General features: G+C 56.2%; 3 protein-coding genes across 3 annotated transcripts; 1 reads left to right on the top strand and 2 right to left on the bottom strand.

Moving 5' to 3' along the window:
* Positions 1-393: 393 nt before the first annotated feature.
* On the top strand, positions 394-4,626 carry IUM83_05396 (pleiotropic drug resistance protein ABC superfamily; the record flags this gene model as incomplete). The annotated part of the gene is made up of 1 exon (XM_067929531.1): positions 394-4,626. The coding sequence occupies one exon, from the start codon at positions 394-396 to the stop codon at positions 4,624-4,626; it is 4,233 nt and encodes a 1,410-aa protein (XP_067799717.1).
* A 4,896-nt stretch (positions 4,627-9,522) lies between these two features.
* On the bottom strand, positions 9,523-11,277 carry IUM83_05395 (elongator complex protein 3; the record flags this gene model as incomplete). The annotated part of the gene is made up of 2 exons (XM_067929530.1): positions 9,523-10,893; positions 11,026-11,277. 2 exons carry the CDS (start codon positions 11,275-11,277, stop codon positions 9,523-9,525), a joined length of 1,623 nt encoding a protein of 540 aa, XP_067799713.1.
* A 440-nt stretch (positions 11,278-11,717) lies between these two features.
* Positions 11,718-12,617, bottom strand: IUM83_05394 (putative aquaporin; the record flags this gene model as incomplete). The annotated part of the gene is made up of 1 exon (XM_067929529.1): positions 11,718-12,617. The coding sequence occupies one exon, from the start codon at positions 12,615-12,617 to the stop codon at positions 11,718-11,720; it is 900 nt and encodes a 299-aa protein (XP_067799714.1).
* Between the last annotated feature and the right edge of the window lie 1,609 nt (positions 12,618-14,226).

The following is a 14,226-nucleotide window of genomic DNA, read 5'->3' as shown; positions in this document are numbered from 1 at the left end:
TATTTACTTGAAGTACATGAATTTGCGAGCGTCTAGCGCTAAACACTCGCAATGTCCACACCAGGTCTTGCGACAAGGATACTGTACCTGCAAGAGCAAGACCATTTACGATTCTTCATTCGTTGTGTGCATGATCGGGCGTGAAGCTTTTCGCTGCTGTTTTTGTCATTTCGTTTTCCCCATCACGAGCGATGATGTGTGACATGCTTCAACGCCGTTGTAAGTTACCACGAGTGCCGTGCGGGAGGATCCTGGACTGTCGGGCGTGCGCACACTATTCGACACGGTTTAAGCGAAGCCATGAAATAGCAGAGCCCATTCTCACTTTTGCCTCGTACAAGTCGCATCACACCAGATGAACATTGGGAAGAGCCCGACAACCGAAACACGACCATGATCGCTTCCCCTGCTCTTCAAATTGCCGATGCGCAAAAACTCAAGCCGAGCCTTGAGTCCGGACAAACACTCATGGCCAAGGGCGAGGCCGCTTTCCACGACTTCGTCGCACACCAACTCGAACCCGCACTAGGCCGCACTCTGCCGCAGATGGAGGTGCGATGCAAAGACCTCTCACTCGTCGTGAAGGTCCCCATTGTCCACCAGTCAACCGACAGCACCACGTCCGAGTTGCCCTCTGTCTACAACAGCCTCAAGCACGTTGTGCGTAAGCTCACCGCCACCAAGCGCGTCACGGAGCGGCACATCCTCAACCGCGTGGACGCCGTGTTCGGACCAGGCACCATCACGCTGGTGCTCGGACAGCCAGGGTCCGGCAAAACGTCGCTCATGAAGCTGCTGAGCGGCCAGTTCCCCATGGAGAAGAACGTCGCGGTGCACGGTGACATCTCGTACAACGGACGAGCGTGGAAGGAGCTGCTGCCGAAGTTGCCACAGCTGGCCGCGTACGTCTCGCAGACCGACAAGCACTTCCCGACGCTGTCGGTGCAGGAGACGCTCGAGTTCGCGCACGCGTGTTGCCCGGAGGAGGTGATGTCGCAACGCGGGATGGAGATGCTATCGCACGGTACACCCGAGCAGAACGAGGCGGCACTCCGCACGGCCGAGTCGCTCTACAAGAACTACCCGGACGTGATCGTGGAGCAGCTCGGACTACAGACGTGCCGTGACACGATGATCGGCAATTCCATGACACGAGGCGTGTCAGGCGGCGAACGTCGACGCGTGACCACAGGCGAGATGGAGTTCGGTATGAAGTACGCGACGTTCATGGACGAGATCAGCACGGGTCTGGACAGCGCGGCCACGTTCGACATCGTGTGCACGCAGCGCGACATCGCCAAGAAGCTACACAAGACGGTGGTGATGGCGCTGCTGCAGCCTGCGCCGGAGGTGTTCGAGCTCTTCGACAACGTTTTGCTGCTCAACGACGGCGAGGTGATGTATCACGGCCCGCGTGAGCAGGTGGTATCGTATTTCGAGAGTTTGGGCTTCGTGTGTCCTCCTGACCACGATGTGGCGGACTACTTGTTGGACCTGGGCACGGATCAGCAGTATCAATATGAGGCGTCGGCAGCGGGCGCTGGCGTATCGTTTTCTGTCCGAGCTCCTCGACTGGCGCATGAGTTTGCGGATCTGTTTCGTCAGTCGCGTATCCATCGCAATGTGTTGGGAGCTTTGGAGTCCGGTTGGAGTATTGAGCGCTCGCAGGATGCTGACGAACACTTGGTGAAGATGCCTGAGTTCCGACAGTCGTTCTGGGCCAGTACGTGGACATTGTTGCAGCGCCAGACAATGATCACCCTCCGCAACGCGGATTTCATCCGTGTTCGCGGCTTCATGGTGGTCGTCATGGGTCTTATCTATGGTAGCACCTTCTACCAAGTTGACCCCACCAACATCCAAGTTTCGCTCGGTATTCTGTTTCAGTCCACGATGTTCTTGGCCCTGGGGCAGTCGTCGCAGACCCCTGGATTCATCGCGGCACGTGACATCTACTACAAACAACGCCGAGCCAATTTCTACCGCACTTCTTCATTCGCCATCGCGTCACTTGTTGCCCTCGTACCGACATCAGTGGCCGAGTGCATCGTATTGGGGTCGTTGGTATACTGGATGTGTGGCTTCATTGCAGAGGTGGGATACTTCTTGCTTTTCATGCTCTTCATTACCCTCACGAACCTCACGCTGTGCGGATGGTTCTTCACGCTGGCTGCTATGTCACCAAACCTCAACATCGTCAAGCCCATGACGACGTTCTCCATCGTCTTCTACATCGTCTTCGCTGGCTTCGTGGTACCCATGGGCCGACTCCCCGATTTCCTACTCTGGCTGTATTGGGTCAACCCCGTCGCTTGGTGTTTGCGTTCTGTCGCCGTGAGCCAGTATCGCTCTCCTCAGCACGACGTATGCGTCTACGATGGCGAGGACTATTGCGAGACGTATAATCTGACGATGGGTGAGTACTTGCTGTCCAAGTACGACGTTCCAGCCAGCAAGACGTGGGTATGGGTCGGCGTGCTTTACCTCGTATTTGCCAACGTTTTCTTCGTCGTTATTGCGAGTTGGATTCTCGAATATAAGCGCTACGATATTCCGACGGCATCAGTAGCGGTGGTTACTGGCGAAGAAGTGGAGAACGAAAGCCGTCGAGCCAAAGAAGAAGGCGAAGTCGGCTATGCAGAAATGTCCACGCCACGACCAAGCCCTGACAACCCAGCAGAAATGGTGGTCGTTGATCTCCTCGAAGAACACGAGAAAGCATTCCTTCCCGTAACTCTGGCGTTCAAAGATCTGTGGTATTCAATTCCCAAGCCCGGTAACAAGCACGAATCCATCGACCTGCTCAAGGGTATCAGCGGCTACGCTCTGCCGGGTACCATGACGGCGCTCATGGGATCGTCGGGTGCCGGTAAGACTACACTGATGGACGTGATCGCTGGTCGCAAGACTGGAGGCACCATCAAGGGCGAAATTCTGCTCAACGGATACCCCGCGACGGACCTGGCCATTCGTCGGTGCACAGGCTACTGCGAGCAGCAGGACATCCACTCAGAGGGAGCCACCATCCGTGAAGCGCTCACGTTCAGCGCCTTCTTGCGCCAGGACAGCAGCGTGTCCGAGCGTGCCAAACTTGCATCTGTGGAGGAGTGTCTGGACTTGCTTGATCTACGACCCATTGCCGACCAGATCATCCGCGGTCGGTCGCAGGAGCAGATGAAGCGCCTCACCATCGGCGTCGAACTCGCAGCGCAGCCGAGTGCGTTGTTCCTGGACGAACCCACCAGTGGACTGGATGCCCACTCGGCCAAGGTGATCATGGACGGTGTGCGGAAGGTGGCCGACAGCGGCCGCACGGTTGTGTGCACGATTCACCAACCTTCATCGGACGTCTTCTTCCTGTTCGACAGTCTGTTGCTGTTGAAGCGCGGCGGCGAGATGGTGTTTTTCGGTGAGCTGGACAATACGCATCCAGACGATCGTGAGTGCGGACACCTGATCGACTACTTCGAGGCGATTCCGGATGTGGCGCGTTTGCCGGAAGGTCAGAACCCGGCGACGTGGATGTTGGAGTGCATTGGTGCTGGTGTCGCGGGTGCGGGCGAAAAGTCGATGACAGATGCTGCTGCGAACGTGGATTTCGTACTGCATTTCCGTCAGAGTGTTGAGCAACAGGCTCTGGTAAGTGGTTTGAATCAACCAGGAGTGACCAAACCGTTGTTGGACGGGATGCCGGAAATGATTTTCACGAGTAAGCGCGCCGCCAGCACTGTCGTGCAACTACGCATGCTGGTTGGGCGGTTCTTGACGATTTATTGGCGCACTCCATCATACAATCTGACGCGACTGATGATCTCACTGTGCTTGGGTGTCGTATTCGGTTCGGTCTTGGTGAACGGAGAGTACACTTCATACCAGGGACTAAACGCTGCAGTTGGCGTCATTTTCATGACGACGCAATACAACGGCATTGCCGCCTATGTTGGCACGCTACCATTCACAGGACATGAGCGTGAGTCGTACTACCGCGAGCGAGCGGCAGAAACGTACAGCGCACTCTGGTACTTTGTCGGTGCTACAATCGCTGAAATCCCGTACATCTTCTTCAGTGGTTTCCTCTTCACGGTTAGCTTCTACCCGCTCATGGGATTCACTTCCGTCACGACGTGGCTGCTGTACTGGATCAACCTGTCGCTCTTTATCCTGATGCAGACATACCTGGGCCAGCTCTTCATCTACGCTCTACCGAGTGTGGAGGTCGCTGCAATCGTGGGTGTGCTGATCAACGCCGTTTTCCTGTTGTTTGCCGGCTTCAACCCGCCGGCAGGATCCATCCCGGACGGCTACAAGTGGCTCTACCACATCACACCTCAACGGTATTCCCTTTCCATCCTCGTGGCGATTTTGTTCGGCAATTGTCCCGAGGACCCGACGTACGATGAGGCTACCCAGACGTACACGAATGTGCGATCGCAACTGGCATGCCAACCGCTGCAGAACACGCCACTTTCGATCGGCCACACGACGGTGAAGGGGTACATCGGGGACGTGTACAAGATGGAGTACACCAGCATGTGGGGCAACTTCGGGTGCGTGTTTATTTTCCTCATTGTGTTTCGTTTGTTGTCTTTGCTGGCGCTCCGGTACATCAACCACCAGAAGAGATAATGCGCTGCAACACACAAATGTATGTTTGCTTCAATCCAACTGGGGCTTCTCCTTAACAACAAGAAGTATTGCTCGACTAAAAATCATGAGTCACGTCAATCATTTCGTGTGGGTAGTCGCCATAATACAAATACTGTACAAATCGTGTGACGTGATCGCACGAGCCATACGCACCGTCTCAAATTCAATCTGCTCAGGAAGCTATTGGAACTTGATCAATGAATCGTGCCGCTGTTGCGGCCGACTCAAACCACACTTAATGGTGACACAGCATCAACTTCAACCAGCGGTCGACACAAACAGGACTTCTCGGCACAACTACGCGTTCAATTTGCCAAGCATAACCGACTATCGAACTGCTCACTTGACCAAGCATGCACTGCTTCCTCCCTTTCCACAAGCGACCCTGATTGTGACACGCTGCCGGTCTTCAACCGCTTAACACGATTGCCATAGATCATTATGATTGCAGTGATGAGTGTGATTCACAACCGCTTAGACGAGTGACACGAACTCACTCTTCATTTTACCACCAGCTCCACAAACCAGCCCAAACCAATAACCAAGTGCTCTTAATGTCCACGTTTCGGATTCGAGAAACCACGGTTGCCTCAAACACCATCAACGAGGCTTCGGCAAGCTCCAACCCAGAGTACAAACTTCAGCCAAGCCTTGAGTCCGGACAAACACTCATGACCAAGGGCGAGGCCGCTTTCCACGACTTCGTCGCACACCAACTCGAACCCGCACTAGGCCGCACTCTGCCGCAGATGGAGGTGCGATGCAAAGACCTCTCACTCGTCGTGAAGGTCCCCATTGTCCACCAGTCAACCGACAGCACCACGTCCGAGTTGCCCTCTGTCTACAACAGCCTCAAGCACGTTGTGCGTAAGCTCACCGCCACCAAGCGCGTCACGGAGCGGCACATCCTCAACCGCGTGGACGCCGTGTTCGGACCAGGCACCATCACGCTGGTGCTCGGACAGCCAGGGTCCGGCAAAACGTCGCTCATGAAGCTGCTGAGCGGCCAGTTCCCCATGGAGAAGAACGTCGCGGTGCACGGTGACATCTCGTACAACGGACGAGCGTGGAAGGAGCTGCTGCCGAAGTTGCCACAGCTGGCCGCGTACGTCTCGCAGACCGACAAGCACTTCCCGACGCTGTCGGTGCAGGAGACGCTCGAGTTCGCGCACGCGTGTTGCCCGGAGGAGGTGATGTCGCAACGCGGGATGGAGATGCTATCGCACGGTACACCCGAGCAGAACGAGGCGGCACTCCGCACGGCCGAGTCGCTCTACAAGAACTACCCGGACGTGATCGTGGAGCAGCTCGGACTACAGACGTGCCGTGACACGATGATCGGCAATTCCATGACACGAGGCGTGTCAGGCGGCGAACGTCGACGCGTGACCACAGGCGAGATGGAGTTCGGTATGAAGTACGCGACGTTCATGGACGAGATCAGCACGGGTCTGGACAGCGCGGCCACGTTCGACATCGTGTGCACGCAGCGCGACATCGCCAAGAAGCTACACAAGACGGTGGTGATGGCGCTGCTGCAGCCTGCGCCGGAGGTGTTCGAGCTCTTCGACAACGTTTTGCTGCTCAACGACGGCGAGGTGATGTATCACGGCCCGCGTGAGCAGGTGGTATCGTATTTCGAGAGTTTGGGCTTCGTGTGTCCTCCCTGACCACGATGTGGCGGACTACTTGTTGGACCTGGGCACGGATCAGCAGTATCAATATGAGGCGTCGGCAGCGGGCGCTGGCGTATCGTTTTCTGTCCGAGCTCCTCGACTGGCGCATGAGTTTGCGGATCTGTTTCGTCAGTCGCGTATCCATCGCAATGTGTTGGGAGCTTTGGAGTCCGGTTGGAGTATTGAGCGCTCGCAGGATGCTGACGAACACTTGGTGAAGATGCCTGAGTTCCGACAGTCGTTCTGGGCCAGTACGTGGACATTGTTGCAGCGCCAGACAATGATCACCCTCCGCAACGCGGATTTCATCCGTGTTCGCGGCTTCATGGTGGTCGTCATGGGTCTTATCTATGGTAGCACCTTCTACCAAGTTGACCCCACCAACATCCAAGTTTCGCTCGGTATTCTGTTTCAGTCCACGATGTTCTTGGCCCTGGGGCAGTCGTCGCAGACCCCTGGATTCATCGCGGCACGTGACATCTACTACAAACAACGCCGAGCCAATTTCTACCGCACTTCTTCATTCGCCATCGCGTCACTTGTTGCCCTCGTACCGACATCAGTGGCCGAGTGCATCGTATTGGGGTCGTTGGTATACTGGATGTGTGGCTTCATTGCAGAGGTGGGATACTTCTTGCTTTTCATGCTCTTCATTACCCTCACGAACCTCACGCTGTGCGGATGGTTCTTCACGCTGGCTGCTATGTCACCAAACCTCAACATCGTCAAGCCCATGACGACGTTCTCCATCGTCTTCTACATCGTCTTCGCTGGCTTCGTGGTACCCATGGGCCGACTCCCCGATTTCCTACTCTGGCTGTATTGGGTCAACCCCGTCGCTTGGTGTTTGCGTTCTGTCGCCGTGAGCCAGTATCGCTCTCCTCAGCACGACGTATGCGTCTACGATGGCGAGGACTATTGCGAGACGTATAATCTGACGATGGGTGAGTACTTGCTGTCCAAGTACGACGTTCCAGCCAGCAAGACGTGGGTATGGGTCGGCGTGCTTTACCTCGTATTTGCCAACGTTTTCTTCGTCGTTATTGCGAGTTGGATTCTCGAATATAAGCGCTACGATATTCCGACGGCATCAGTAGCGGTGGTTACTGGCGAAGAAGTGGAGAACGAAAGCCGTCGAGCCAAAGAAGAAGGCGAAGTCGGCTATGCAGAAATGTCCACGCCACGACCAAGCCCTGACAACCCAGCAGAAATGGTGGTCGTTGATCTCCTCGAAGAACACGAGAAAGCATTCCTTCCCGTAACTCTGGCGTTCAAAGATCTGTGGTATTCAATTCCCAAGCCCGGTAACAAGCACGAATCCATCGACCTGCTCAAGGGTATCAGCGGCTACGTTCTGCCGGGTACCATGACGGCGCTCATGGGATCGTCGGGTGCCGGTAAGACTACACTGATGGACGTGATCGCTGGTCGCAAGACTGGAGGCACCATCAAGGGCGAAATTCTGCTCAACGGATACCCCGCGACGGACCTGGCCATTCGTCGGTGCACAGGCTACTGCGAGCAGCAGGACATCCACTCAGAGGAGCCACCATCCGTGAAGCGCTCACGTTCAGCGCCTTCTTGCGCCAGGACAGCAGCGTGTCCGAGCGTGCCAAACTTGCATCTGTGGAGGAGTGTCTGGACTTGCTTGATCTACGACCCATTGCCGACCAGATCATCCGCGGTCGGTCGCAGGAGCAGATGAAGCGCCTCACCATCGGCGTCGAACTCGCAGCGCAGCCGAGTGCGTTGTTCCTGGACGAACCCACCAGTGGACTGGATGCCCACTCGGCCAAGGTGATCATGGACGGTGTGCGGAAGGTGGCCGACAGCGGCCGCACGGTTGTGTGCACGATTCACCAACCTTCATCGGACGTCTTCTTCCTGTTCGACAGTCTGTTGCTGTTGAAGCGCGGCGGCGAGATGGTGTTTTTCGGTGAGCTGGACAATACGCATCCAGACGATCGTGAGTGCGGACACCTGATCGACTACTTCGAGGCGATTCCGGATGTGGCGCGTTTGCCGGAAGGTCAGAACCCGGCGACGTGGATGTTGGAGTGCATTGGTGCTGGTGTCGCGGGTGCGGGCGAAAAGTCGATGACAGATGCTGCTGCGAACGTGGATTTCGTACTGCATTTCCGTCAGAGTGTTGAGCAACAGGCTCTGGTAAGTGGTTTGAATCAACCAGGAGTGACCAAACCGTTGTTGGACGGGATGCCGGAAATGATTTCACGAGTAAGCGCGCCGCCAGCACTGTCGTGCAACTACGCATGCTGGTTGGGCGGTTCTTGACGATTTATTGGCGCACACCGTCGTATACGTTGACGCGTATCATGATCTCAGTTATCCTGGGCGTATTCGGCATAGTATTGCTAAAAAGAGGGTACACTTCGTATCAGGGTCGTCTTCATGACAACGCAGTACAACGGTGTTGTCGCGTTTGTCGGTACACTGCCATTCACAGGCCACGAGCGCGAGTCTTACTACCGTGAGCGAGACGCACAGACTTATAACGCACTCTGGTACTTCGTCGGTGCCACGATCGCTGAGATCCCGTATGTGTTTTTCGGCGGCTTCATTTTCTCGGTCATCTTCTACCCGTTGATGGGCTTTACGTCATTTACGACGTGGCTGCTGTACTGGGTCAACCTCTCGCTCTTCATACTGTTGCAAACATACCTCGGCCAGTTTTGCATTTACGCGGTGCCTAGCGTTGAAGTGGCCGCTATCGTGGGTGTGCTGATCAGCTTCGTATCGATGTTGTTTGCTGGCTTTAACCCGCCCGCTGGGGCCATCCCTGGAGGCTACAAGTGGCTTTATTACATCACACCGCAGCGGTATTCCCTTTCCATCTTGGTATCGATTCTGTTCGGTCATTGCCCTCAAGACCCCACGTACGACGAAGATACCCAGTCGTACGTCAACGTTGGTGCGGAGCTTGGATGCCAACCGGTGGAGAACGCGCCTTTGGCGATCGGCCACACAACGGTAAAGGGGTACATGGAGCGAGTCTACAACATGAAGTACGAAGACATTTGGAGCCACTTCGGGTGCGTCTTCATCTTCATCCTTGTCTTTCGAGTTCTCTCCCTGCTGGCACTTCGATACATCAACCACCAGAAGCGATAAACGTAACGCGGTCCAGAAAATACAAAGCGCGCACACAAACATCGATCTAACAGCATCACACTCTGCCCATTCATAGATATTTGGACATGTAAGGTCCATCAATCTCGTAACCCAGCTTGCGGTAGTAGTTGCGAGTACCAACACCAGCGATAACAACCACTTTATGCGATCTGTGCTCTTCCAATGCAATGCGCTCTGCTTCTTCCATCAACAACGTTCCGAACCCTTGATGTTGGAACTTGGTCGGGTCTCGAGCGTGAAGTGGCACCGATGATCCATACACATGCAACTCGCGCACAATAGAACAACCTGGAGGTATCTCGTCACGGAATGAAGCCACGCTGGCTTGCCGAAGACGCAGCAGGCCGATCAAAATGTTCTGCTGCGGGTCTTCGTACGAAAGGAACGTCTCCCAGCCACCATTAGCAACGTAGTCGCGACGAACGAGCTCTACCTGATCGGGGACGCTCTGGTCATGAATTCCCTTTATGCCGACCTCGCGCGTACGCACATCGTTGCACACAAGCCCGAGGTCACGCATTCGCGCTAGCGCAAGTTCACGCAAATTACCATGCTCGACACCAGACGTAACGAGCGGCATGGGGATGTCACGTTGAACTCGGTACACTCGGGTCCACGGCGGCACCAAGGCTAGTAGTCGCGCCATCAAGTCCACCAGGTCTTCAGGTGAGTAGTTCTTGTACGCGCCGGTCTTCCACAGCTCATACAGGCCTGTGCCTCGGATCACAAGTGTCGGATAAAGCTTGATACCGTCGCTTCGGAAGCGCGGGTTCTCGAAGTACTCGCGGAAGCCGGCGAGGTCGCGCTCCATCCCCATGTTGGGCAGGTCAGGCATCAGGTGCGCGACGATCTTGAACCCGCAGTCCTTTGCCAGCTGGAAGCAGTGTGAGACGGCGGCCACCGTGTGTCCGCGGTTGGTGTCGCGTGCCACATCCTCGTACACGCTCTGCACTCCGATCTCGATGCGCGTGCATCCGTAGCGCAGCATGTCGTGCAGGTGCGGCTTGAGGCAATAGTCGGGCCTTGTCTCGATCGTGATTGCCGTGCACTTGGTCGAACTCTGCTCCGAGTACCGCACCGCCTCCTCCACGTTCGTGGACGAGTGGCCCGACAGCGCGTCGTGCAGATTCCGGATGAAGTAGTCCCTGTAGCGCGCGTCCAGCGACAGGAAGGTGCCGCCCATGACGATGAACTCGACCTTATCCACCGAGTGGCCGAGCCTCTTCAGCTGAGCCACGCGGTGCCGCGTCTGCAGCGCCGGGTCGTAGCGCGCGCGGATGGCCCGCATGCTGGTGGGCTCGTAGCCCGTGTACGACTGCGTCGAGTACTCGAAGTCCGAGTCGGGGCCGCCGGGGCAGTAGACGCAGATGTTGCCGGTCATGGCGATGTGCGGGCAGCGGTGGGGCTTGCACATGACGGCCTAAGGGCGCAGCAGCAGCAGCAGCAACAACAAGTGTCAATGATCTCTCTCCTGTGGGCCCCAGAGCTCCGTTTCCGCCGGGAAGAGGAGCAGATGGAGCGTCTTTTCAGCGCGCAGTTGACGGCCACGTACGACGACTGCGATGCCCGAGGCCGTGCGCACGGGCTTGGCCTTGAGGAACGGCAGCAGCCTGTCCCGGTACTCCTCGGGCACGGCCGAGATGATGTCCACGAGCTTGGGCATGGACGGCAGGCGGAACTGCTTGGCCACGTCGTTCTTCAGGCGCGTCATGTTCACGGGCTCCTGCGCCTCATAGGCTGCGATCAGCGCGTCCACGATGCCGGCGATGGCCAGCACGTAGCCGCTCGCGCCTGCGTCCGCCATCGGCCTCCGCTGATCTTCGACACCACCCAAAACAATAGTATACTCGATAAAAGGACCCTTGGTGGGATTAGTACGTGGAAAATTGCGCTTACATTAGGGGTGGAAGTTGAAAGTTGAAAAATTGATTCTATTGGCTGCTGAAACATACTTTCCAAGTGTGGTAAAAAAAAAAAAGAAGGATTGTTTGCGAGTAAAAAGAAGTACCCTTGTGATCGTACTCGATAACAATCCGTGTCACGGATTCCGTGAACTAAAACCACACGAGTACATTTCGCACATGGATCAAACCACATCACGACAGTCAGCGACAATATCGCCATCGCAGAGAGAAACAGAACAAACGACCGCTCAATGGAGATCAAAAGTGAGGTCGATTTACACGAAGTGAGCAGTACGATTCTGTCGTCGACTAGTCCTGGATCAAACAACTGCGACGACGCTCAGTATCGGTACTCCGGGTACGGTCCGAAGGAGCGGCCCGGGTGGTGGAAGCCCACCATGCCCAGGTACGCGATGCCGCCGACGGCGCCGCCCAGGATCGGGGCCACGAGCGGGATCCAGAAGTAGTAGTGGTTGAGCGAGAACACGCGCGAGCCGAAGCCGACCGTGAGCATCAGGAGGCGGGGGCCCAGGTCGCGCGCGGCGTTGATGGCCAGGCCCGTGTTCATGCCGAAGCCCATGGCGATGGCGCTGACGAGCACGCCGATGGCCGGAGGAACGGCTTTGCGGCCGATCGGGCGGTTGTGCTCGTCGAGCAGCGCCAGGAAGCCGACGACCAGCAGCGCCGCGGCGAAGAACTCGGTCAGGAAGCAAGTGAAGTTGCCCACGTTCTCGTGCGGGTACGTGGCGAAGATGGCGTTGGTCGACGTGCGCTCGGGGTCCACGATGTTGAGCATGGGGCGGTACAGGATGTACACGACCATGGCGGCCACGTACGAGGCGACAGTCTGCGCGAGGATGTAGAACGGCACCTTCTTCCACGGCAGCATGCCGAGCAGTGCGAGCGCCACAGTCACGGTCGGGTTCAGGTTGGCACCGGACACGCCTCCGCCGACCGTGATGCCGAGGAAGTAGGCGAAGCCCCACGCGAGCGCGACGGTCACGAAGCTGCCGGCTGTGCCTGAGCTCAGGGTGACTTGCGCCGTGCAGGCCAGTCCGAAGACCACGCAGATGAAGGTGGCGAAGAACTCGGCCATCATCTGCCTGGCGAATTCGCTCTTCACCTGGTACGGAACGTGGGTCACGCCGTTGAGCGAGCCCACGTCCGTGGAGAGTCCGTCGTGCGCCTCCAGGTTGACGTACTCGTCTCCGTGCTTGTCGTTGTAGGCGTCCGCTGACATGGTGCAGTCGAAGGTGGCGCGAGTGGAGCGGATCGATAGAGGCTGTCGGGGGTCTGCGGAGGAATTTGAAAACTGAGCTCTACCGGAGATGCCTATCGGTGCTCATCAGTGTTATTGCCCCGACGGCTGCCGCCTTGGTTGAGAGCGCCAGCGCCGACGCTGACGCCTGCAGGTGTAGGTTGCCTGCCGGTCGCATCGGCACGCGGCACGGCGCAGCGAGCACGGCAAGCAAGTCTGGATCGCTGGAACGCAATGCCGCTGGCCTATCCATACGTGGATCCACACCGAAGTTGAAGTTGCCTATATGGTGACAAGCCGCATACATGCATGTATCGGCGTGCTATGGTATCGTGGTCACTAGCGGCAAGGTAAGAAGGCATACGCGACCAGCGTGAATCAACACAGTTTGTACGGCGGCGCGGGACGCCCTGCACGTGCGGCGCGGTGGTGTTGACGGCACGCCAATCGCCTCCCGGAGCATTTGCGTTTGGTCGCTGCAAATCGAACCGAGATCTGAAGATGCTTATGCCATTGCAGTGAACTGTGGAGCGGCGCACTTGGCGACATTTGCGCTGCGTGTCTTGCCACCGGGTTCTTCTGCCTGCGTTGGCGCTCAGCCTCATCGACACTAGTCGCTCGTAGCGACATAACAAAAGAGACGAGACGCAAGATCGTCCTGATGGGGAGGCATCGCCAGTGCACGCGGTCAGCAGGTTGAAGGCAAACACCTGTATTTTTGTGCCGGATCAATGCTGACACACGCCGCTGCACACATTGCCGCCGGTTTCGTCTTTGGGCTTATCCCTCGACGATCCGTGGAGTGAATACAAATACTCAAAAACGACGCTTTGACCTGGCCTTTTAGTTGGAAGGAAGTTGGTGGTGATGCGAGCAACTTCAAATTTGCCTGAGCGAAGAGGATGCAAGTTAGCATAGCCGATAAAATGCCTCTTCTTTTCGCGCTTTCTTAACTTGAGCGAGTCCTGAGTCAGGGGCTCGCTGCGTGGGTTACCCTGCTTGTGCTGGAACTATATTTTATTTAACTCTTTGACGAGTTTAATTCGTTCACATGGCAGCACACAACATTGAAGGAAATATCAATAACGAAGACAATACTCAAGCTTGCGACCAAGAGAGTACTGCCCTCCGGTACTTTTGACTTTACAAGCCTCTCTCCAAGAATCCTAGATTCCCTCAGACAGCGTTGGATGCGCACTACAAGCCCAGGACGGCTACAAGACAACGCTTCAAATAGGCTCAACCTACAGAAAATTCAGGACACGAGTGTAGTGTGTACTGCTAGTACTCCTTTGCACAGACGATAGATTGTATTAGCCAGAATCTATCATAGATTGATGCCAACAGTTCAACCTCTCAAAACCATTATTGCACGGACAGCACCAGCACAAGAGTGGCAAGGAATTTGGGGATCTTTTGATTTGATTCGCCACAGAACCCATGCTGCGTGGCAATGCTCTGGTAAAAGCGAGTGGGGTCACAATGCCAGCGCGTTACCCACCATTTTGCTTTAGCTTGGTGTAAACATATCGATTTTGAACGCCACATCTGGTCGCGGACAACAGACACATCTGCATGAAGTAGCAGTCCA

This window comes from Phytophthora cinnamomi, assembly GCF_018691715.1.
Source record: "Phytophthora cinnamomi strain GKB4 chromosome Unknown Contig4, whole genome shotgun sequence".
NCBI lineage: Eukaryota > Oomycota > Peronosporomycetes > Peronosporales > Peronosporaceae > Phytophthora > Phytophthora cinnamomi.
This window is presented reverse-complemented; position numbering and strand designations above follow the sequence as displayed.